The 26,571-nt window shown below is 42.6% G+C and overlaps 1 protein-coding gene across 1 annotated transcript; it reads left to right on the top strand.

The window, feature by feature from the left end:
- Nucleotides 1–4,019: 4,019 nt before the first annotated feature.
- Nucleotides 4,020–26,263, top strand: LOC311121034 (BBSome complex member BBS4-like). Its single transcript, XM_084195574.1, has 16 exons — nt 4,020–4,058; nt 7,896–7,938; nt 10,892–10,971; nt 12,144–12,207; nt 12,439–12,550; nt 12,875–12,947; nt 13,165–13,218; nt 13,372–13,499; nt 14,738–14,792; nt 14,951–15,019; nt 21,199–21,351; nt 21,567–21,738; nt 22,624–22,693; nt 23,431–23,569; nt 23,985–24,201; nt 24,503–26,263. The coding sequence occupies exons 1-16, from the start codon at nt 4,032–4,034 to the stop codon at nt 24,697–24,699; spliced, it is 1,653 nt and encodes a 550-aa protein (XP_084051700.1). The 5' UTR covers nt 4,020–4,031; the 3' UTR covers nt 24,700–26,263.
- Nucleotides 26,264–26,571: the final 308 nt, after the last annotated feature.

The raw sequence follows: 26,571 nt of genomic DNA, 5'->3' as shown, positions 1-26,571 counted from the left end.
ATGCTCAGTGGACACCACATGACTAAAACAATGAAACCAGGGGTGTAATCATTAGTCCAAAGTTTCTATTAAATGACACATTCCGGAAGGTCCCTCCCAGTTTCGTTTGCTCCCGTTTAAGACGCGTTTTGCAACAGAATCGGCGGAATGAATACACCCCAGAACTAGCTAGCTACTTGTTCTTAGCCTTCCCAGCTAATTTGTTAACGTTACTATTTCCCCTTTGTAGATCGCATCTTACATGGAAGGCCAAACAAAGCAGTTTATAAGGGCTATATCTGTTACATTATAGGCTATAAAATAGCTATTTATGCTTCAAACCCAGTAACGTTATGCTGCCAATAACGCGTCTAAAATAACACCTTTTTTACTGGAGTAATTTTGCTGTGAAACTGCAGTTCAAATGCAGTTATTCTGCAATTACTGCATCCAAAATACCACAGTCAACTGAAGTTACTGAACCTTTACTGCAGTTTCAAAACTGCAATATTTGTTGTTGTTTTTTGTAAGGAAAAGCACAAACTGGCTCCCACCAGTTAACTAGCTAGCCCAACCTTTGCAAGTTATGCTACCTCCACCTTGACATTGCAAATAATAATCCCCTCAGCCTACGACTGTTTGGAATTGTAAGACATGTTTTGCAAACTTAATCTGATGTATTTAAGGCGTGGAACTATCTAGACTAGCCATAGGTCTTGAGACAGCATTTTTAGCCAACTGAACAAAAAAACAACGTGACTAAAATTGTGTTTATTGTGACCAGATATGAAGCGTCCATCTTTGTTGTGACTGTCATGCTCTCTCCTGATTGGACAATTGCTTCTTCTTTGTAGTTTTGCAGTCACTATTACAGTTTTTTTGGATTGCTTACACACTAAAATTAAAAGTAGTACACTATTAGCAAAACCTTACACTCAAGAAGCAAAACATCAGCCCATATTTGCACAACTATAAGCACATTGTCAACCTTACACTTGTTGCAAAACTCTACACACAGTGATTTGCAAAACACTAAACACACTTAACATACATTACACACAAAAATCTATCATGAAGTCACGTCCTTGCAATACCAAAGCACTGATTGTCAAATTACCACACCATCCAACCAATTGGTTCAACACAGTCATCAGGTGTGCAAACACTCGTTTGCTTAATTGTAGACACACCAATCAGGTGTATAAGCACTATAAAAAGCAGCAGGTGAGTTCATCGGTCTTCAAGCACAATGGAAAGAGTCAGAGAAAGAGTAAGACGAGGAGGAGGAGGAGGAGGAGGAGGAGGAGGAGGAGGAGGAGGACGACGAGGAGGAGGAGAACGAGGAGAACGAGGAGGACGAGGAGGACGAGGAGAACGAGGAGGAGGACGACGAGGAGAACGAGGAGGAGGAGGAGGAAGGGGAGGAGGAGGAGGAAGGGGAGGAGGAGGAGGAAGGGGAGGAGGAAGAGGAAGAGGAAGAGGAAGACAAGAAGGTGCTCAAAGAGGACCGAATCTGACAAATGAGATCCGCGCAACACTGGTTGACCACATTGTCAACCACGGCCTGACGCTGAGGGAGGCTGGACTGCGAGTACAGCCAAATCTAAGCCGATATACAGTGGCAAGTGTGATGAGAACATTTCGACTGGAAAATAGGTATTGTAAAAATATCATCATATCAAAAACATCTGCACGGTTTCAGTAACTGCTTACAGTACTATATTCTATGCACTATCAGCACTTCTGTTACCTTTTCCTGTGAAATTACTGTACTATTGTATACTGTTTTTTTTTCTACATAGGATTGAGGGTCAGGGACGACAAGAGGGAAGGCCTCCTATGTTCACAGAACAGCAAGAGAGGGAGATAGTAAACATGGTTTTGGCCAACAATGCTATAACACTCAAGCAGCTCCAAGCTAACATTGTCAATAACCACGCCATTTTCAACGATATCCATCAGGTCTCAACATCAACACTGGCACGCATCCTAAAAAAAAAACATATTCAAATGAAGCAAATTTATCGAGTGCCTTTCGAGCGCAATTCCGAAAGGGTGAAACGACTGCGGCATGATTATGCAGAGGTATGTATTCACTTTAGCAGTGTGATCTTGCATACTGTCTCATAATCTTTTACTGTACTGTAATATGTATACTAGATCTACACTGAACTACACAATTTTGCCTGACACTGTTTTTCAGAGAGTTTTACGAATGGATGGAGAGGAGATCCAGCATGAGTTCATTTACGTAGATGAGGCTGGGTTCAACCTGACGAGAACACGAAGGAGGGGAAGAAACATCATTGGCCACAGGGCTATAGTCAATGTCCCAGGGCAACGTGGGGGTAATATAACACTCTGTGCAGCCATTACACAGAATGGGGTCCTCCACCGCCATGCCCATATGGGCCCTTACAACACAGCACTCATACTTACATTCTTGGACCAATTGCACAACATAACAGCAGCAAATCAAATCGATCATATGCAATACATTGTTGTCTGGGACAATGTGTCTTTCCACCGCTCTGCTCTGGTTCAGAACTGGTTTCAGCAACATCCACATTTCACCGTCCTATATCTTCCACCATACTCTCCATTCCTCAACCCTATAGAAGAGTTTTTCTCGGCATGGCGGTGGAAGGTATATGATCTCCGTCTCCAGGCTGAGGTACCCCTCATCCAAGCCATGGAGGAGGCCTGTGACCAGATGGAGGTAGCAGCAATGCAAGGATGGATTCGTCATTCAAGACGTTTCTTTCCAAGGTGTCTTGCTAATGACAACATTGCCTGCGATGTTGATGAAATTCTCTGGCCAGATCCAGCTAGGCGAAGAGACAATGTCTAGTTATTTAAAAAAAAAAAATTTGAACTTACAATACGTAAAGTGACGTTTGGTTACAGTATTATGAATCTCCATGTCAACATTTTGGGCGTGTTGAGAAATAAATGAGTTTCTTCAGTCTGCAACATTGGTCTTGTGTAGTGTTTGGTGAATTTACACTATATTTGTACTTTGTTGAGAGTAGCCTACTCTAATCATAGGGAAGTAGAAGTGCTAAAAGTGTTTTAGGTTTATCACAGCAGAGTGTAACTCGTGCAAACAGAGTATAGTAATGTGAAACGTGTGTGTTTCATATGGTAACAAAGTGTGGTTTTTAAAAAGAAGTGTATAGTTTTTACAAGAGTGTTTAATTTTGCAAAGGATCTGTAGTGTTTTGCTAATTGGGTGTGTGGTTGTGCTAATTGTGTGTAGTGTTTTGAAAACACGGGCCCTGTTTTGAAAATCGTGCTTAAGCAATCAAAAAAAACTGTAATAGCGCAACGTCTCCACCTAAATGCACTGGAGGCAACAGTGCCCCTTCTCAGCCAGCATTGTTGTGTCCCGTTCTCTGTGCGAGCATGGCGAGGGAGCGTGAACAGGGCGGGACCAAAATTGGTGAAAGCAGGGGCGCGTTCAGCAGGACGCAACGTTTTGGAACGTTCAAATATAAATATGTAATGTAGATCAAACATGCCTCTCTGAAATGTAGACTAAGGAATAACATTGGCTCTATTCATGGTTTTCTATCTGCAACGTTCGAGAACGTCTGACAACTGAACGTGGTCCTGGGCCCGGTTGCATAAAATATCTTAAGTGTTTCCCTTATGGCTAAATTATACATAAAGCTATACATTAATTATGTTAACGTATGACCCAAAGTGATCTGTTCTTGCATTTTGCAGTCTATGACATTTCAGTTTGACATATTAATTATGGTAATTTATTACGAAGTAGTTTGGATGTAGTGAACTACTACTACTTTAGTAAACTATATTTTTCTTAAGGGTAGCTTTAGTGCAGTTTAACTTCTTCAAGTGAAGTAATTGGTAGCTTCGTAAACTATACTTTCAGAGTAATTTCCCCAACACAGCAATGTCAGAGACGTTAGAGACAGAACTCCTTCATAATCTCTGGTAAGGATTTTTGAAACAGCTAAAAAAAGACCCCTTTCCTCTAGCGTAACTATGGCAACAGCATCCTGCGCGCTGTTGTGTGTGCGGTCAAGATGGCGGACGAAGAAAACACACTAACTGTGAGGATAATTTACTTGCTATGAATTGGGATTACAATGGTAAACCGAATAAAATCTGCAATGTCTCGGAGATAACTAGCTGGGATGTTTGTTGTTAGCAGTGTACTATGTCTAGGAACGTTTTGCTGAGCATTCTCCAGCTCTATCTAGCTGAAAACATAGCAGATAGCTAACGACTAGCTTGCTAATGCTAGCAAAGTCGTTACAGCAGTAACTGTTGACGTTACAGCTCTAATTGGGTCATGGCTAAAATGTTTTTGTCAAATAACGAAAGACAACAAAAGTTGGAATGTTTTGCATTTTAGCTAACCCTAACCCTTTTCCTAATCTTAACCTAATTATCCTAACCTGCTACAGTAATACGTTTGCTTAGCTAGCTAATTAGCTAAACTCACGAAATTAATGTCATAACGTTATTTTTCGAAATCAAGGGGTATGCCTTTATTCCATCCGTTGAAATTCAATTCAAATAGTTCAAAGATGTTTCTTGCGTTCTTAATGACGCCCAATATTACTGGACGCCACAAGCAGATGTGAAGTCGTCATTATTAGTCGGCGACACGTTGTTATTGTTGTTGGACAGCAAACATGGCGGATGAAAGTGTTGCTGGAGCCAGCCTTCTTAAGGTAATTTCGTTAATGCATTTGGTAAATAATGCTGTAGTAAAGTTGCAACAGAGCATGCTGAGTCTACTTTCTAGTAGTCAGAATAATCTCACTCGAGATATACGCCTGAGCAGACAACGATATGACGTTGAACGACGGCACAAACACCGACAGTTTTGGCGTTTACGCGCTACAACCACAGTATCTGTACTGACGAAAGAAGCAGCAGTCGAGGATGCAACATGCCTTCGAAGCGTGTGGAAGCGGGATCGAAGACGCGGTGAAGATTTTTGCAGTATGATGTTGGGATGGTTTCGACGATGTTCAATGGCGCAAACACTTCCGCATGACTTGGACCACATTTGAGCACCTTGCAGTTACTAGAGTCCAAGATAACTAAACAGACCACCAATGTCCGAAACACAATTGAATACCGTGAAATGCTTGCTCTCTTTTTGTGGTGGTGTGCAACACCGAGCGAGTACCACATTATTTCAAGTTTATTTGGAGTCGGCGTCTCTACTGTTTTCATCATTCTACGACAGGTTACCGCAGCTGTTGTGAAGACGATGTACAACCGCATTATTTCGCTACCCGGTGGTGAAGGCACCGTGGACACCATCTGTGGGTTTAAGCAGCTTGGGTATCCACAATGTGCAGGTGCCATCTGCGCGACACATCCCCAAAATATAATCCAAAGGACTACTTGAACAGCAAAGGGCAGCATTCTGTTGTTTTGCAGGCTGTTGCTGATCACAACCTCTGGTAAGTGTTCTGCTGCTCATCGAATGTCTGTTTTGACAAACAGAGGCAATGTTACCACTTGGTGATATATAAGACATGTTTTAACTGTTTATTTTCTTTATTTTTCTAGCTTCACTGATGTCTATGTGGGGTGTCCAGGTCGCACAGGGGATGACAGAGTATTGGCCAACTCTGATCTTTTCAGACTGGCAGGGGGGCCATCTTTTTCTCCAGGAGGTATGTAATTAAACATCTATGATTTTGCTACAGTTATATAGAATTTAAGCACATTACTATGGTTGCAAAGTTTTTAGTTATGACCTATTTACTGTAGGTGTACAATTGTTTCTGAATCTACAATTATTCCCTCTGCCACAGAATTCAGCGATTGTGAATGGAGTAGAGATACCAGTTCATCTGGTAGGAGACCAAGCGTACCCACTGAAGAGGTGATTAATGACAGGCTTTACCCAGGACACAGCTCTGAATAACCACCAGCAGAAGTTTAATGACCACCTGAGTTCTGCCTGGGTGGCTATTGATGACGCCTTAGGACGCTTTAATGGACGCTGGAGATGTTTGGTGAAGTGCATGAACATTGACATTAAGTTGACGACAGACATTGTGACGGCGTGTTGCATACTGCACAATGTGTGCGAACTGAAGAAAGAAGAGTTTCGGCTGAATGGAACCGGATCCTCATTGGCCAGGATCATCAGCAGACAGAGGCTGAGCTCACAGAGCAAGACCAGAGTTTACTACAAGGGCCAGTGGAGGAAAGGGTTGCTATCATACGGGATGCCATTATGACCTCTTTACAGGACACCAGAGGTGGGACAAAGTCATTGTTATGCAAGTCACAAGTAAGTCTCAAGTCTTTGCCCTCGAGTCCCGAGTCAAGTCGAGTCAAAGATGAGGCAAGTCCCAAGTCGAGTCAAAAGTCAAAGCCATCAAGTCTCAAGTCGAGTCCAAAGTCCTACCATTTTAGTTTCGAGTCATTTCAAGTCCTCTTACCACAGAAATAAAATGTATACAAATCATGTATGTCTGTAAGATTTGTATTTATTTAAACCTTTTTATACAATAACATTAATCAAATACAGCAAAAAACATAACATTTAATTTTCACAAAAAAAATGCTTGTATTTGAACAGCATATTGCACTAGAACAATGCAGAGAGAGAGAGAGAGAGAGAGAGAGAGATTTTTTTTCCCCAGTTTTCATGGGAAGTAGCAAGTCTTCTCGAGTCATAAGGCGCAAGTCCAAGTGAAGTCACGAGTCATTGATGTTAAAGTCCAAGTCGAGTTGCAAGTCTTTGTACATTTTGTCGAGTCGAGTCTGAAGTCATCAAATTCATGACTCGAGTCTGACTCGAGTCCAAGTCACATGACTCGAGTCCACACCTCTGCAGGACACCATCATAACCGTACACTGATGTTTGAGCTTTGTGGTGCAAGTTGTTTGTGATTACGTAGTGTTAAATACCGCATTGCTCATGTTGTGGCTATGCCAACAAATAACATTTTGTAACGACGTTGTGAATTTGCAGTGCAACACTTTTTCTTGAATGCTATTTACTTTTGGCAGTATGTTTTCAAGATGTTCTTGAATGCTATGTTACACTTTGTATTTTTAAGATATTTTTTTATGTAAACGTTATGTTACATTACTTTGTTTTATGTGAATGCTTTGTTCTTTGAAGAGACCCTCAATAAATGTGTTTTATGAACATGTGTAGAACAAAGTCATTGCAATGCAATTTAGTCCAACCAAATCAACACTCAATTAAATGAATAACATATTCTAGCAGTAATTTAATATTTGAAAACCACACAAAAAACCTATTGGTGATAGAAAATGTAAAAAGAAAATGTAAAAAGAAACTTGGCAACAGCAAGCACAGACAAACCTTGCATTTGAACAAATACCAAACACAGTATTTTGTATTTATTCCGGATCCCCATTGGCTGCAGCTACTCTTCCTGGGATCCAATCACAATTACATACAATAAATCAATACATAACACAACTCATTATTACACACTACTCTACCATAACATATCTACAATGCAAAATCAATAATACAGCAAAATCAACAGTAAAGTGAGTTATAGGGGAAGCAAAAGCCCCACAACAAAAGGTGGTGAAAGAGGTAATGAGTGTATTAAAGTAAAGCTCCTACATAAAAGGACAGGCATGTCTCCGCTGGAGCCATGTCATGCCTAGTACAGGGCCTTCTAGCGGCATCAAACTCCCTTATAAGTGTTCTAGTCTACTTGGTGTGCCAACAAAAGATGGCTGACTGTCACCAAAAGAGTCTGATGGTCCAGGTGTAGTGTATAATGCATCCCCAGAGGGGAATGGTGAATGAGGTGGCAGGATGCAGGCCAGGAGTTGCTCCAAAATGGAGACTCGCTCTCCCTGACCACATCACAATGTGTTGCCTCATGGATCTCCCTCTCAAAGTAACTGTTGGTCTTTTTCAGCTTCCAGTGGCCTCTGAGCTGAAGAAACGCCAGGCTCCAAAAGGTAAATGTCTAATTACACAACTGTGACTGTGTGAATGATTGTACTTCTTCTCTTCAAAAGACTACAGTTTTCCATTGAAATGTCACATAGGCCTGTGTTTTAATATGACAGTGGAGGGCATTAGTTGCACAGAAAAAAACACAGGTATGATGCTATAGGCCTATTTATTTGGGGGAAATGGTTTGGCTAACTGAAAGCATTTACTAAGGTCACCCTAGTCAAAATTAGTCTCTCTAGATATCCAGGTTGCCTCCCACAATTTTAAAACGCTCCGGCTTAACAGCGTCTGTACGTAATAGAACGTCGGTTTGGCATAGAGGAACAACGTCACTGCCTACCAGTGGAGGCTGCTGAAGGGAGGATGGCTCATTATAATGGCTGGAATGGAGTCATTGGAATGGCATCAAACACATGGAAACCATGTGTTTGATGCCTTTGTTACCATTCCATTGACTCCATTCCAGCCATTATTATGAGCCATCCTCCCCTCAGCAGCCTTCACTGCTGCCTAGTCACTACCTTAAATTGAATAAAATACAAAATAGTAGCTAGCAAGATGAAGATCACAGAGGTTATTTTTTATGAGTGCATTTCGCAAGTGGCTAGTTTGCATTAACTACTTTAACTAAAACCACTGCAAATGTTTTGCCTGCAAACTTTGATTTCGAAACACGACATTCTGGCATGTCTGCTTTGTGATTTTTTGGGAGAGTTGTCTGTCTGAAGAGGACCCACCCCGGAACAAATTTTTCCCGTTATCGTAGTTGCCAAAACAGTCCGTCCTCTAAACCCAACCCTCACTGTTGCATATGGACGAGACTTAAGTCAAAATGCCAGAATTAATGCTCGCTGCAGTGTGTTACAGACTTTTAAACAAATATTTTATGAGACTATAGAGGGCACCCTTACCCTTTTTCCTATGTTTAAGCTGACAAACTCACAACCATATTCCAAGACACAGTAAGAATATATAGGTCATTCGTATAGAATAGCTTGTAGATATTGTTTTCATCCATCCCACAGAAGTTGACCTTCAATATTTTTTTAAAGGCCATGATATCACCCTTAGGCCGCTTCATTCATCACCCGCTGTATTTTGTGTGCCAACTCATTGTTGCGCAGCCCACTACACAAGTCATGTTATTGATACAAAGCAATTGTAGGAGAAGCACCAACCCACAATTCTTCCACTTGACCTCAATTTCCGAAGAGGTGACAAGTTGAAGAGTGAACTTGATCCGCTTCAGGGGTCTTTTGATCTCGGCTTTTCTTCAAGCATTCTGCTCCAACTTATCCTCGTTGCTCAGCTGGATTTTTTAAAAATAGTTAACAGAATAATACAAATCTGTCTCCTCTCTCTACACATTACAGAGATCATGCATACAATGAGAGCATTTTTTTGGGGGGGATGAAACCTTTTCGCTGGCTATATTTGGACGGTTCCATGCTGGGTTCCTCTTCCTATGGCTGCTACTCTCTGTATTGTCCCGTAAAGACGTGTCACACACACCAACTCCCCTCCCTCCTCAAAATCTGCCCAGCTTTAGTAAGTGTGGACTTAGAGTGCCACAGGGCCGCAGCTGAAACCCAGAGACAAGAATATTATTGCTGTCTCGGCAAGAGCCAAAGCGGATTAAGCCCACAAATAGGGCCACTCCAAATCTGATGCGGCAAATATGAGAGGGGGAATGCAGTCTTCATGCACTGCAGTCTACCACTCAGCGAACAGGGGAAAAAGGGAAGGCTCTCTCTGTGGGGTTAGAGTGGGGCTCCAGTCGGGGTTCTTGCTGTGAGACACTGGAGCTCCGACTTAACGATTGGTGAGATAAAACAGAGGGGAGCTTTGGTGTAAATCACAGTATTTCCACAGGCACTAGCCTAATAACATGCAGTACCAGACCCTGTAGTGTAGTCTCAGTCAGCTTCATTTCATATAGCCAGTATCCTATTGCTGCCTCACCGGTAGGTACAAGATAAAAGGATTACTGAAATCAAAGAAGTCACTCTATTTGGAATTACAATGGCCGCTTCCTTGAATACAATTGTGTTCTGCTAGAGGAAAGGTTTCCAGTACTGTTATACAGCAGCACGGTTGGCATGGCCATCTTAGCTCACCAAATATATCCCACTGTATTGATTTTCATGTTCCCTTTGTCTGTCTGTCTGTCTGTAGTATGTGCTCCTCATTCCTGTCAGGAGCCCTGAGCTTGTTAAAGACATGGTTGCCTGGGCAACAAGGATCATATCTTAATGGCAGAGGCATAATAAAACAACGTCATGTTCTGTAGCTAACAATTAGCAGTACTGTAACTATTATCTAACTTACTGAGGTATTACGTGTGAGGAATGTAGCCTGAAGGGTTTTTGTTGGAAAATGTTGCATCTGTGGTTGTCTTATTAAAGACTGATGCAGATCACCGTAGTTTCAGGTAATAGAATGGCAATAACTTTAAAGGAGATAGTCTCTTCTTATTTATCATTGAAAATGCTATAGATATTTCTTAATTTAATTACATTTCTTATTGATATTTCTTGATTTCTTTCTTTTTACTTTTTGGGATTATGTGTATTGTTTTGTATCGCTAGGTATTATTACTGTACTGTTGGAGCTAGAAACACAAGCATTTCACTGCACCTGCGATAACATCTGCAAATCTGTGTATGCGACCAATCAACTTTGATTTGAGATAGTATAACATTACATGGCAGCATGACTCAACTCATATACAGTAATGTCAGCTTCAGTTGTTCTGAGAGGTAAGAATGAGACCGTTTTGCTGTACTCGATGCATTCATTTCTGACCGCGTCGTGGATTGTTCTATTAAATCTATTCTTATCAGCGCGGGTCAACAAGGGCCTATAATGAGAAAGGGTGGAGGGGTTTGTTTGGTATCGGGCCAATATGCCGTCTCCTCATCACCCCTGAATGTCTACTCTGCCTCTCCTCCTCAGCTCCGGAACTTCCCATTCTGGAGAGGAGGAACTGGCTCATCCACCTGCACTACATCCGCAAAGACTATGAGACCTGCAAGGTATGCCACCCCCCCCGCTGTCTCTGCCGGTGGTCCGGTCCAGTCCCTGACTGTCATTCATTTCCCCCTTGTTTAATGTGCATTGGTGTTACACTGCCCTTTCTGTTAGCCTAGACAGCATGCAGATAATGAATGAAGGCATCAAGGGCTCCCTCCCCCTCCCTTTGTCTTAATGTCTTCTACTGAAAAGGGACTGCTGAGAAGATAGTGATGTAATCATCTGTTTCAAGCTGTGTTCCGTCTGTACATTTGAAAATGCTACTAGGGCATGCTATTTCCTCCTACCCTGCATGCATGGTTAAATAAATATGAACCCACTGCACAATCTCCGAAGTACAGTTTTGTAACAACAGCTGTTATAACCAAGAATGTCGGGTTACTACAGGTAACTGCCAAAATAAAGGAAACCCTTGAGTAAATGAGGGATACAAAGTATATTTAAAAAGCAGTTGCTTCCACCCAGGTGTGGTTTCTGAGTTAATTAAGCAATTAACATCCCATCATGCGTAGGGTCATGTATAGAAATGCTGGGCAGGCCATTATTTTGGCTACCATGGCTATGCCCCCATAGGATGACAATGGCCCCATCCACAGGGGCACGAGTGGTCACTGAATGGTTTGATGAGCATGAAAACTATGTAAATCATATGCCATTGCCGTCTCAGTCACCAGATCTCAACCCAATTGAACACTTATTGGAGATTCTGAGGCGGCGCCTGAGACAGCGTTTTCCACCACCATCAACAAAACACCAAATTATGGAATTTCTTGTGGAAGAATGATGTCGCATCCCTCCAATAGAGTTCCAGACACTTCTAGAATCTATGCCAAGGTGTATTGAAGCTGTTCTGGCTCATGGTGGCCCAACACCCTATTAAGACACTTTAAAATAAAATGTTTTACATTATTTTGCCAGTTACCTGTATGTCCGTCTTAGTTGGCATAGGAATGCTTTATCTGTCAATCCCAAAACTGAGTGTAGCCAATGTATTAGTCTTCCCTGCCAGACTCATGGCACTCCACCCCAGTATGTTGGAGATATCGGCTATGGGAGAGACTACCAACTTAGGAAATACAGTCGATATTCAGTTCTTGCAATATTCTTTCTTGCAATATTATTGTAACATCAGTTTGCTCCAGGAGCGGAGATCATGTTTGTTGTTTCCCCAAAGGCAATGATCAAAGACCAGCTACAGGAAACCCAGGGAATGTGTGAATATGCCATATACGTACAAGGTGAGAAGCCATACTACATTACGTTCCACATCACTCATCGTGTGTTCATCACGTTCAAACGGTTTATCCCAACCACAACAGAGCTCTAGTCTATTCCACTCAAAACCAAGCTTTAGATGCACAATTTCCTCCCAACAAACAGGCTTCTACCCCCTACTGCGCCTTAGATTTTAATGTGTTGGTTTAACTCCTTTTCATGCTAATGTAAAAGCCTATTTTCTTGCTATGAAGCACTAATCTTGCGTCTGGAGGGGCAGATCCAGCCGTCCCTGGAGTTGTTCCAGAGCTGTGCCATCCTCAATCCCACCAGCTCCGACAACCTCAAACAAGTGGCCCGATCGCTGTGAGTAGAGAGTACCCTGCCTGAGCACTGAGCCTGCCTGGGCTAGACACTGCTTTTGATCATAGCACTCAACAGGCAGGAACAGGTCATACAGAATATAATAATGATATCAGATTGTGTTGTGCAGGGTTCCTTACGAGATCAAGGTAGTTTGTATGGTATTAGGGATGGGAACTATGTTTGGCATCCGCCTTGGTGATGCGCGTCTACCATTTTGCGGCAGAATACACACCGGGCATTGGCTGATTTAGGAGATGTTGGATTTAGGGTTACTCTGTGCTTGTACGTCCATTTTTATAGTTGTTTATGTATATATTTTTTCAGTTTTCTGCTTGGGAAACACAAGGCAGCCATTGAGGTTTATCATGAAGCCGGGAAGCTCAATGAGAAAGACTGGGTAAGAGAAAAGATTGTGGTTTCCTCTCCTTATTTTTGGCCTGTACCTGTAACCATTGGCAACTTAAGATTTATCAATCAGCATTGCTCTTCCTGGATTTACACACTGCTTCTCAGCTATAGGGGTTAAGTGTGGAACACTGAACTATATGCATATTCAGCCATTTTTATTTGTTTTGTAGCTCCATATAGCCACTCTGATATTTTTCTCACTCCAGGAGATCAACCATAATCTGGGTGTATGCTATTCCTTCATAAAAGACTTCCAACATGTGAGTATGAGCTGGATTTTGACACACTGTTCATAAGGAAGTAATTCGACTAAATGGTTATTTTAATACACATTTCTGAATGAAATGGCACCTCAGCCAGTGTTGAAGTATTTGACGGTGGATGATAGAGTAGAGATATCTGTTGTTTTCCAGTCTGAAGAGCAGTTGAATGCAGCCTTGCAGTTGAAAAAACACGACAGGACATTCATGACACTGGGAAAGGTCCACTTGTTGGCGGGAGACACGGACAAAGCCATCGAAGTGTACAAGAGTGCAGTTGAGTAAGTTTGGATGTAGAGACTGTTCTAAAACGTTTTAAACGTTTAAAAAACGGTTCTAAAAGTTGGGAAACTTTGCACTACTTCTAATATGCTCTAGAAAATCTCCTATGGGACATTTGTTTATTATAGGATTGTGAATAGGTGACATTTAGAGAGAACATTCACTGTAATTAAGTTTAAAAGAAGTTCATCCTCATGGAAGAAAATGTAGGTTTGTTGAAAGGTTGCTTTGTTATTAAAAACCTAAATGTGTTCGTTTTTAATACTAGAGGAACAACTTTCACTGAACTTCCATTATTAAAAAAACATGCAGCACTAAAGCCTTCATTAGTGAATAGTTTTTTAATAATAGAGCAATGATAATATAGACGAGTTTTAGACAACCTTTTCACAGTAATGATTATGCAGCAGAAGGGTAATTTTCCCCTACATAGCTATTAATGATGATGTTCATTTAAGATGGAATAAAAGGTTAGTAGAAAATCCCTTAAGACAAAAAAAAAACATGCTGTGCTTTAAACATTGGGATCTGTTCCTGGTTGTGATCACACTAGTTTAAAAATGTCTGCTCTAAAATGGTTGATTTCAATCATCTAAACAACTGAATCAGACTCACTTATCATCTCTGACTGAAGGCCACCCATTTCCTTGTTCAACATACTGTACAAGTCCAAATCTCTGTTTCAGTATCCTCACTAGCATATTACTTAGAACGAAGCAATACATTTGTGTGTGTGTGTATCCATACTGGCAAATGGTATTCTAGTATGAGTAAGTGGTATGTCAGTATGGATATTAGTATGGATATAGGATCACAGCCCAAATATCCATTAAAGAATCGTCCTATCCAGGGCAGCGGAGGAAATAAGGTAATGACAAAAGTCAGTGTATATATGTGTCCCGCGTTGCCGTGCTCATTATTACTACTGCCTATTGGGTAAATGAATTAATCAAGTCGCCCAGCTACTCGGCTTGCTTTTAATTAGACTTACCATTGTGAACCTTGATTCAACCTCAGCCTCTCGTCTCTCCTCCTCCCCTCACAAGGCTTTCTTTATGTGTTTTCTTCCCCCCAGTCATAATTAATACTCTGCAATTATGCTGAATCGAACCCATTAAATAATCAGCAAATTACAAGATCCGTTCTTCTATTTGCATGAGACTAAGTGTAGATAGACATTATTATGTGTAATTACATGCGTAGAGGTGAAATTAGAGGTGTCTTTCCCTCTGTGTAGGTTCTCTCCAGAGAATGCAGAGTTGCTGACCACTCTGGGGCTCCTGTATCTGCAGGTGGGTCTGAAATCAACTCTGAACACACTCTTAAGAGTGGAATGTTTTTTTATTAGGAAATGGGTTAGTATATTATGTTGTGTCCCCCAAAAAAATTGAATGACGTTTTTCCAGAATGGTGATATTTGTTGTCACTGATTGTTGGTAATCTTCCACAGCTGGGAAAATACCAAAAAGCATTTGAACATCTCGGGAATGCACTTACTTACGACCCTAATAACTATAAGGTAAGTGGCCACCATATTATGAGCTTGTTTCACTTTTTATAAACACCTGATACATGTACTGCAACATTGGGTCTGCTGTACTGTATGTTTATAATGTGCAGTAGGGTTCCCCAACTGGCGGCCCGCAGGCCAAATCTATTTTATTTGGCCACCCAAGTTTTCTGAGCAAAAAAATAAAATAAAATAAATATATACAGTGGGGAGAACAAGTATTTGATACACTGCCGATTTTGCAGGTTTTCCTACTTACAAAGCATGTACAGTGAGGGAAAAAAGTATTTGATCCCCTGCTGATTTTGTACGTTTGCCCACTGACAAAGAAATGATCAGTCTATAATTTTAATGGTAGGTTTATTTGAACAGTAAGAGACAGAAGAACAACAAAAAAATCCAGAAAAACATGTCAAAAATGTTATAAATTGATTTGCATTTTAATGAGGGAAATAAGTATTTGACCCCCTCTCAATCAGAAAGATTTCTGGCTCCCAGGTGTCTTTTATACAGGTAACGAGCTGAGATTAGGAGCACACTCTTAAAGGGAGTGCTCCTAATCTCAGTTTGTTACCTGTATAAAAGACACCTGTCCACAGAAGCAATCAATCAATCAGATTCCAAACTCTCCACCATGGCCAAGACCAAAGAGCTCTCCAAGAATGACAGGGACAAGATTGTAGACCTACACAAGGCTGGAATGGGCTACAAGACCATCGCCAAGCGGCTTGGTGAGAAGGTGACAACAGTTGGTGCGATTATTCGCAAATGGAAGAAACACAAAAGAACTGTCAATCTCCCTCGGCCTGGGGCTCCATGCAAGATCTCACCTCGTGGAGTTGCAACGATCATGAGAACGGTGAGGATTCAGCCCAGAACTACACGGGAGGATCTTGTCAATGATCTCAAGGCAGCTGGGACCATAGTCACCAAGAAAACAATTGGTAACACACTTCGCCGTGAAGGACTGAAATCCTGCAGCACCCGCAAGGTCCCCCTGCTCAATAAAGCACATATACAGGCCCGTCTGAAGTTTGCCAATGAACATCTGAATGATTCAGAGGAGAACTGGGTCAAAGTGTTGTGGTCAGATGAGACCAAAATCGAGCTCTTTGGCATCAACTCAACTCGCCGTTTTTGGAGGAGGAGGAATGCTGCTTATGACCCCAAGAACACCATCCCCACCGTCAAACATGGAGGTGGAAACATTATGCTTTGGGGGTGTTTTTCTGCTAAGGGGACAGGACAACTTCACCGCATCAAAGGGACGATGGACGGGGCAATGTACCGTCAAATCTTGGTGAGAACCTACAGTGGGGAAAAAAAGTATTTAGTCAGCCACCAATTGTGCAAGTTCTCCCACTTAAAAAGATGAGAGAGGCCTGTAATTTTCATCATAGGTACACGTCAACTATGACAGACAAATTGAGAAAAGAAATTCCAGAAAATCACATTGTAGGATTTTTAATGAATTTATTTGCAAATTATGGTGGAAAATAAGTATTTGGTCACCTACAAACAAGCAAGATTTCTGGCTCTCACAGACCTGTAACTTCTTCTTTAAGAGGCTCCTCTGTCCTCCACTCGTTACCTGTATTAATGGCACCTGTTTGAACTTGTTATCCGTATAAAAGACACCTGTCCACAACCTCAAACAGTCACACTCCAAACTCCACTATGGCCAAGACCAAAGAGCTGTCAAAGGACACCAGAAACAAAATTGTAGACCTGCACCAGGCTGGGAAGACTGAATCTGCAATAGGTAAGCAGCTTGGTTTGAAGAAATCAACTGTGGGAGCAATTATTAGGAAATGGAAGACATACAAGACAACTGATAATCTCCCTCGATCTGGGGCTCCACGCAAGAGCTCACCCCGTGGGGTCAAAATGATCACAAGAACGGTGAGCAAAAATCCCAGAACCACATGGGGTGACCTAGTGAATGACCTGCAGAGAGCTGGGACCAAAGTAACAAAGCCTACCATCAGTAACACACTACGCCGCCAGGGACTCAAATCCTGCAGTCCCCCTGCTTAAGCCAGTACATGTCCAGGCCCGTCTGAAGTTTGCTAGAGTGCATTTGGATGATCCAGAAGAGGATTGGGAGAATGTCATATGGTCAGATGAAACCAAAATAGAACTTTTTGGTAAAAACTCAACTCGTCGTGTTTGGAGGACAAAGAATGCTGAGTTGCATCCAAAGAACACCATACCTACTGTGAAGCATGGGGGTGGAAACATCATGCTTTGGGGCTGTTTTTCTGCAAAGGGACCAGGATGACTGATCCATGTAAAGGAAAGAATGAATGGGGCCATGTATCGTGAGATTGAGTGAAAACCTCCTTCCATCAGCAAGGGCATTGAAGATGAAACGTGGCTGGGTCTTTCAGCATGACAATGATCCCAAACACACCGCCCGGGCAACGAAGGAGTGGCTTCGTAAGAAGCATTTCAAGGTCCTGGAGTGGCCTAGCCAGTCTCCAGATCTCAACCCCATAGAAAATCTTTGGAGGGAGTTGAAAGTCTGTGTTGCCCAGCGACAGCCCCAAAACATCACTGCTCTAGAGGAGATCTGCATGGAGGAATGGGCCAAAATACCAGCAACAGTGTGTGAAAACCTTGTGAAGACTTACAGAAAACGTTTGACCTGTGTCATTGCCAACAAAGGGTATATAACAAAGTATTGAGAAACTTTTGTTATTGACCAAATACTTATTTTCCACCATAACTTGCAAATAAATTCATTAAAAATCCTACAATGTGATTTTCTGGATTTTTTTCCCTCATTTTGTCTGTCATAGTTGACGTGTACCTATGATGAAAATTACAGGCCTCTCTCATCTTTTTAAGTGGGAGAACTTGCACAATTGGTGGCTGACTAAATACTTTTTTTCCCTACTGTACCTTCCCTCAGCCAGGGCATTGAAAATGGGTCGTGGATGGGTATTCCAGCATGACAATGACCCAAAACAAATGGCCAAGGCAACAAAGGAGTGGCTCAAGAAGAAGCACATTAAGGTCCTGGAGTGGCCTAGCCAGTCTCCAGACCTTAATCCCATAGAAAATCTGTGGAGGGAGCTGAAGTTTTGAGTTGCCAAACGTCAGCCTCGAAACCTTAATGACTTGGAGAAGATCTGCAAAGAGGAGTGGGACAAAATCCCTCCTGAGATGTGTGAAAACCTGGTGGCCAACTACAAGAAACGTCTGACCTCTGTGATTGCCAACAAGGGTTTTGCCACCAAGTACTATAAATCATGTTTTGCAGAGGTGTCAAATACTTATTTCCCTCATTAAAATGCAAATCAATTTATAACATTTTTGACATGCGTTTTTCTGGATTTTTCTGTTGTGATTCTGTCTCTCACTGTTCAAATAAACCTACCATTAAAATTATAGACTGATCATGTCTTTGTCAGTGGGCAAACGTACAAAACCAGCAGGGGATCAAATACTTTTTTCCCTCACTGTAGAGGTCTGTAATTTTTATCATAGGTACACTTCAACTGTGAGAGACAGAATCTAAAACAAAAATCCAGAAAATCACATTGTATGAGTTTTAAGTAATTCATTTGCATTTTATTGCATGACATAAGTATTTGATCACCTACCAACCAGTAAGAATTCTGGCTCTCACAGACCTGTTAGTTTTTCTTTAAGAAGCCCTCCTGTTCTCCACTCATTACCTGTATTAACTGCACCTGTTTGAACTCGTTACCTGTATAAAAGACACCTGTCCACACACTCAATCAAACAGACTCCAACCTCTCCACAATGGCCAAGACCAGAGAGCTGTGTAAGGACATCAGTTCATGCTAGACCTGCACAAGGCTGGGATGGGCTACAGGACAATAGGCAAGCAGCTTGGTGAGAAGGCAACAACTGTTAGAAATTAGAATTTATTAGAAAATGGAAGAAGTTCAAGATGACAGTCAATTACCCTCAGTCTGGGGCTCCATGCAAGATCTCACCTTGTGGGGCATCAATGATCATGAGGAAGGTGAGGGATCAGCCCAGAACTACACGGCAGGACCTGGTCAATGACCTGAAGAGAGCTGGGACCACAGTCTCAAAGAAAACCATTAGTAACACACTACGCCGTCATGGATTAAAATCCTGCAGTGCACGCAAGGTACCCCTGCTCAAGCCAGCGCATGTCCAGGCCCGTCTGAAGTTTGCCAATGACCATCTGGATGATCCAGAGGAGGAATGGGAGAAGGTCATGTAGTCTGATGAGACAAAAATATAGCTTTTTGGTCTAAACTCCACTCGCAGTGTTTGGAGGAAGAAGAAGGATGAGTACAACCCCAAGAACACCATCCCAACCGTGAAGCATGGAGGTGGAAACATCATTCTTTGGGGATGCTTTTCTGCAAAGGGGACAGGATGACTGCACCTTATTGAGGGGAGGATGGATGGGGCCATGTATCGCAAGATCTTGGCCAACAACCTCCTTCCCTCAGTAAGAGCATTGAAGATGGGTTGTGGCTGGGTCTTCCAGCATGACAACGACCCAAAACACACAGCCAGGGCAACTAAGGAGTGGCTCCGTAAGAAGCATCTCAAGGTCCTGGAGTGGCCTAGCCAGTCTCCAGACCTGAACCCAATAGAAAGTCTTTGGAGGGAGCTGAAAGTCTGTATTGCCCACCGACAGCCCCGAAACCTGAAGGATCTGGAGAAGGTCTGTATGGAGGAGTGGGCCAAAATCCCTGCTGCAGTGTGTGCAAACCTGGTCAAGACCTACAGGAAACGTATGATCTCTGTAATTGCAAACAAAGGTTTCTGTACCAAATATTAAGTTCTGCTTTTCTGATGTATCAAATACTTATGTCATGCAATAAAATGCAAATTAATTACTTAAAAATCATACAATGTGATTTTCTGGATTTTTGTTTTAGATTCGATCTCTCACAGTTGAAGTGTACCTATGATAAAAAAATTACAGACCTCTACATGCTTTGTAAGTAGGAAAACCTGCAAAATCGGCAGTGTATCAAATACTTGTTCTCCCCACTGTATATACACTACCGTTCAAAAGTTTGGGGTCACTTAGAAATGTCCTTGTTTTCGAAAGAAAAGCAATTTTTGTGTCCATTAAAAGAACATCAAATTGATCAGAAATACAGTGTAGACATTGTTAATGTTGTAAATGGCTATTGTAGCTGGAAACGGCTGATTTTAATGGAATATATACATAGGCGTACAGAGGCCCATTATCAGCAACCATCAGTCCTGTGTTCCAATGGCATGTTGTGTTTGCTAATCCAAGTTTATCATTTTAAAAGGCTAATTGATCATTAGAAAACCATTTTGCAATTATGTTAGCACAGCTGAAAATTGTTGTGCTGATTAAAGCAGCAATAAAACTGGCCTTCTTGAGACTAGTTGAGTATCTGGAGCATCAGCAATTGTGGGTTCGATTACAGGATCAAAATGGCCAGAAACAAATAACTTTCTTCTGAAACTCATCAGTCTATTCTTGTTCTGAGAAATGAAGGCTATTCCATGTAAGAAAAGAAACTGAAGATCTCGTACAACGCTGTGTACTACTCCCTTCACAGAACAGCCCAAACTGGCTCTAACCAGAATATAAAAGAGGAGTGGGAGGCCCTGGTGCACAACTGAGCAAGAGGACAAATACATTAGAGTGTCTAGTTTGAGAAACAGTACCCGGTACTATTTCATGAAGCTGCCAGTTGAGGAGTCTGTTTCTCAAACTTATATATTTATTTTATTTTATTGTTGGACATAAAAGACTAAAAACACCAGAAAATCAGCTCCAAGTGATTTTAATTTTGGAAATATGTTCCAAAGTATTTCCAAGCATAATAGAGAGATATATGTGATTGTATACAAATGTAAGCAAGGTTTGAAATTATTATGTTTTAGTCAGATATTATATCTGTTTGAGCTTCTTGCGGTCAATTTGCAGTCTACAAATTATTTGTAATTATGTTCCGGCTCCCTGACTATCCACTCAAGAAGAAATGGGCCTGCAGCTGAATCTAGTTGATGATCCCTGCGGCTGAATCTAGTTGATGATCCCTGCGGCTGAATCTAGTTGATGATCCCTGCGTCTGAATCTAGTTGATGATCCCTGCGTCTGAATCTAGTTGATGATCCCTGCGTCTGAATCTAGTTGATGATCCCTGATGTACAGTATGTCAGTTATGTGTATGCGTCCCTGCTAGGCCGTCCTGGCAGCAGGCAGTATGATGCAGACCCATGGGGACTTTGATGTGGCCATGAACAAGTACCGCGTGGCAGCATGCATGGTCCCCGAGAGCCCCCCGCTCTGGAACAACATCGGCATGTGCTTCTTCGGCAAGAAGAAATATGTAGCAGTGAGTATTCTCACATTTCACATACTGTACATATAAGACGGCGTCAAGGACCGATGTATGTCATTTGACAGATTGTCATATATTTCCATGGCATCAAAGGGGGCATACTAAGACTACAGTACACACCTCAAATGCCATTTTTAGGACAGTTGTTGTTTTGTTGTCTAGCCATGTTAAACCCCTCTCCGTTCCGGTTTCCTTTCTGTGTGAACCAGGCCATCAGCTGTCTGAAGCGGGCCCACTACCTGTCTCCGTTTGACTGGAAGGTGCTGTACAACCTGGGCCTGGTGCACCTCACCATGCAGCAGTATGCCTCTGCCTTCCTCTTCCTCAGCGCTGCCACCAACCTGCAGCCCCGCCTGGGAGAACTCTACATGCTACTAGCAGGTAACGCTAGCCTGGCCTGGGAGAACTCTACATGCTACTAGCAGGTAACGCTAGCCTGGCCTGGGAGAACTCTACATGCTACTAGCAGGTAACGCTAGCCTGGCCTGGGAGAACTCTACATGCTACTAGCAGGTAACACTAGCCTGGCCTGGGAGAACTCTACATGCTACTAGCAGGTAACGCTAGCCTGGCCTGGGAGAACTCTACATGCTGCTAGCAGGTAACGCTAGCCTGGCCTGGGAGAACTCTACATGCTGCTAGCAGGTCATGCGAGCCTGGCCTGGGAGAACTCTACATGCTACTAGCAGGTAACACTAGCCTGGCCTGGGAGAACTCTACATGCTACTAGCAGGTCATGCTAGCCTGGCCTGGGAGAACTCTACATGCTACTAGCAGGTAACGCTAGCCTGGCCTGGGAGAACTCTACATGCTACTAGCAGGTAACACTAGCCTGGCCTGGGAGAACTCTACATGCTACTAGCAGGTAACACTAGCCTGGCCTGGGAGAACTCTACATGCTACTAGCAGGTAACACTAGCCTGGCCTGGGAGAACTCTACATGCTACTAGCAGGTAACACTAGCCTGGCCTGGGAGAACTCTACATGCTACTAGCAGGTAACGCTAGCCTGGCCTGGGAGAACTCTACATGCTACTAGCAGGTAACACTAGCCTGGCCTGGCCTGCTCCCATCTGGATTGGCTTTATGTGCCACTTTCACTTGGTTCAAGGTTTCACATCGGCATTCCCTTATATTTACGCAGGAATAATGTTAATGTACTGGGATCTGTTTATATTCATGTGTTTATGGATGTTTACAGGTTTATATTTTTTGTATAGGTTTAGTTGTTGTAGTTACCACTGAACTGACCACTCTCCTCTTTCAGTTGCACTGACCAATCTGGAGGACGTGGACAATGCCAGGAGATCCTATGAACAAGCTGTGGCTTTAGACCAGTAAGTTGCTCCCAATCGAACTTCCATTCAGTTTGAACTTATGTCCTGAGTCAATCTACGAAGTTCAAGTTGTGTTTGAATTAAATTAATTTAAAATGAGACTCAGAGATATGACATCGCCACGAGCAGCACTGCAGATGTTGCTTATACACTGAGTGTACAAAACATTAAGAACACCTGCTCTTTCCATGACTAACCAGGTGAAAGCTATGATCCCTTATTGATGTCACCTGTTAAATCCACTTCAATCAGTTTAGATGAAGGGGAGGAGACAGGTTAAAGAATGATTTTTAAGCCTTGATACAATTGCAACCTGATATTAGGAAGGTGTTCTTAATGTTTCGTACACTCAGTGTAGGTGCGATGCAAGATGATGTGCTCATATACAGAGTATCACAGACACAGGAGGTTGGTGGGACCTTAATTGGGGAGAACGGGCTGGTGGTAATGACTGGAGCGGAATGGGTGGAACGGTATCAAATACATCAATCACATGGTTTCCAGGTGTTTAATGCCATTCCATTTACGCCGTTCCAGCCATTATTATAAGCTGTTCTCCCTTCAGCAGCCTCCTGTGACCACAGAGTACCTCTCGCTTTAATGCTCTTAGTTGTTGCAGACATCAACCCAATAGTGCTGTTTACTTCATACATCGCTGACTCTACCTTTGATTACTGATCTACCTATCTATGACTTATCGAGTCGATCTGTTTCCACCGGCTCCTTGTTCCTCCCAGGTCCAACCCTCTGGTCAACCTGAACTTTGCCATTCTGCTCTACAACCACGGGGACAAGAATGGAGCCCTGCAACAGTACCAGGAGTTGGAAAGGAAAGTGAACATACTGAAGGACAGCAACACTGAGTTTGACCCTGAGGTACAATCCAGTAGCTTCCTCTATACTCTACATACAATGTAGGTCAAACACAGGATGTTGGTGGCACCTTAATTGGGGAGAACAGGCTCATGGTATTGACTGGAGTGGAATGGGTGGAATGGTATGAAATACATGAAACACATGATTTGATGCCATTCCATTTGCTCCGCTCCGGCCATTTATTATGAGCCGTTCTCCCCTCAGCAGCCTCTTGTGAGGTCAAACTACTGATGGAAGAGACAAACGTTTGCCAATGTTGCATTAACGTGACGTTGATGTTAATATGATGAATGTAATGTAATACAGTATGGTCAGTATATTGTTCCACATTCTTGCACCGGCTTAATAACATCGCAAAAAAAATGGCCTCTTCAATTTCTTGACGTTTCCTAATACCGCCATTTTGTTTCCATAGCTGATGGACATGGCTCAGAAGATGGCCGCTGCCTTGCAGGTGGGAGAGAGCCTGGAGTGGACCAAGCCGGTCAAAGACCCCAAGTCTAAGCAGCGCTCGGCGGGGGCCACAAGTAAAGCCCCTGGCAGCTCCCAGCAGCCCCTAGGCACCAACCAGGCCCTGGAGCAGGCCATGTCCTCCGCCGCAGGCTACAACAAGAGCATCACACTCCCCACAGGTAACACATCACACCATCCTTATATATTTTTATGCATTTTACGTGATAGTTGGGTAAACGCTCGCTTAAAATAAAAAAGGCGTTTACCCTCCATTACACTACTGGTAATTAGCTCGGTTATATGGATGAGACAGAGAGACGTGTCAAGTTAACATAATAATATGATCTTGTCAGTAGACTGTTAACTTGACTCACGTCTCTCAGAGAGCTCCTTGCGAAGTGTAACACCAATAGAAAATTTACTCATTACAGAACACTGCGTATACTTAGTAAAATTCAGTTTCTAACACCTGTCTCTCAGGAGTGTCCCCCCACAGCCAGCCCAAGCCCCCCTCCCTGCCCTTGGAGGAGGAGCCTGATGTGGAGACCACCCCCACCTCGCCTGATGACCCCTCCCGAGCCCCCCAGCCAGAGGAGTCAGACCCCTCCACCACCCTGCCCCCTCTGGCAGCCAAGCCCAAAGTCAAGAAGAGCAAGTTGAAGCAAGAGCTGAACTAAACTAGTCCCCAGGCCTGTAGTGTATCACTCAGCCTATCTAGTCTACAGGCCTGTAGTGTATCACTCAGCCTATCTAGTCCCCAGGCCTGTAGTGTATCACTCCCAGAATGTCACTCAGCCTATCTAGTCTACAGGCCTGTAGTGTATCACTCCCAGAATGTCACTCAGCCTATCTAGTCCCCAGGCCTGTAGTGTATCACTTCCAGAATGTCACTCAGCCTATCTAGTCCCCAGGCCTGTAGTGTATCACTTCCAGAATGTCACTCAGCCTATCTAGTCTACAGGCCTGTAGTGTATCACTCCCAGAATATCACTCAGCCTATCTAGTCTACAGGCCTGTAGTGTATCACTCCCAGAATGTCACTCAGCCTATCTAGTCTACAGGCCTGTAGTGTATCACTCAGCATATCTAGTCTACAGGCCTGTAGTGTATCACTCCCAGAATGTCACTCAGCCTATCTAGTCTACAGGCCTGTAGTGTATCACTCCCAGAATGTCACTCAGCCTATCTAGTCCCCAGGCCTGTAGTGTATCACTCCCAGAATGTCACTCAGCCTATCTAGTCTACAGGCCTGTAGTGTATCACTCCCAGAATGTCACTCAGCCTATCTAGTCCCCAGGCCTGTAGTGTATCACTCCCAGAATGTCACTCAGCCTATCTAGTCTACAGGCCTGTAGTGTATCACTCCCAGAATGTCACTCGGTCTCTGTCCGTGTTGGTTTTCATCAATAATTTCTAGTCAAAGGCCACAAGGCATTCACTAGCTTTTTGATTTAGCTTGTTACAAAGTGCTTTATGTTGCACTTTCTTCTTAGCCCTATTGCTCTGAGTGGGCAATGGTCTTACTAACCAAGGTGAGCCAGTCTAGTGACAGAGGTGTCGTAATGAGTTGACTTCCTGATCATCAAAGGCCTTGACATGATCTCTTTTCAGTACGTTTCAGATACTTCCTGTGTTCAACTTTCTCTATATGTCTGTGCCATCTGTTAACATGCAGTGTCAAATGCAGCATATGCTTTTTTATTTAGCCTTGGTGAGAGTGGCAAATCTGGATTGTCATTTATAATTACACTAAATATACATTCCTCCATTTTAAGTAACCTCAGTAATATATGACAATCATGAATGAGATGAGGGAAAGAAGGATTGTAGTGTTTTATACCTATACAATATGGCTTGATTGATCAAGGGCCTTTTTTTTGACTATTGTTGAATTTTAAGATGTTTAGAAATTGTGATGTTTGCCTTGTTGACAGAATAGATGTATTTATTGTTGCAAAATCCAAAGAGTCATGAAGGTGATTGATAATGTTGTGCTCTTTATTTTAGTCACAGTAGTGTTCAGTTAAATGGAACACAGTTGGTTGGGTACACCATGCTAGCATGATGAGTAGCCTTGTCAGAGACTAAAGACTTGATTTAGTTCCCCAAACTAAGGCCTAGACTTTAGCTCAGCGGCTAACAGTTGTGGCACGCAGAAAACTCGTTCCTGTACGTGTGTGTGAACGTGCATGTGATATACAGATAACTGCCAAAATAAAGGAAACACCAACATAGTGTCTTAATAGGGCGTTGGGCTGCAATGCACCTTGGCGTAGGTTCTATAAGTGTCTGGAACTCTATCGGAGGGATGCGACACCATTCTTCCACAAGAAAGTCCATCATTTTGTTGATGTTGGTGAAAAATGTTATCTATCCAGATTTCGGCTATTTGATAGGATTAAATGCATAGAAATATAATTAATAGAACGAGAGTCCCCATTTAAGCAATGATTTGTACGTTCTATTCATTCTATGTCTATGCATTTAATTCTATCCGATAGAAAAAATCCAGATAATTTTTGAAAAACTGGGCCCCGGTGACAGACGGC

Source organism: Coregonus lavaretus (genome assembly GCF_964263955.1).
Source record: "Coregonus lavaretus genome assembly, contig: HAP1_SCAFFOLD_870, whole genome shotgun sequence".
NCBI classification, from domain to species: domain Eukaryota; kingdom Metazoa; phylum Chordata; class Actinopteri; order Salmoniformes; family Salmonidae; genus Coregonus; species Coregonus lavaretus.
Note: the sequence above shows the minus strand (reverse complement) of the source record. Positions and strands in the feature narration are given on the sequence as shown.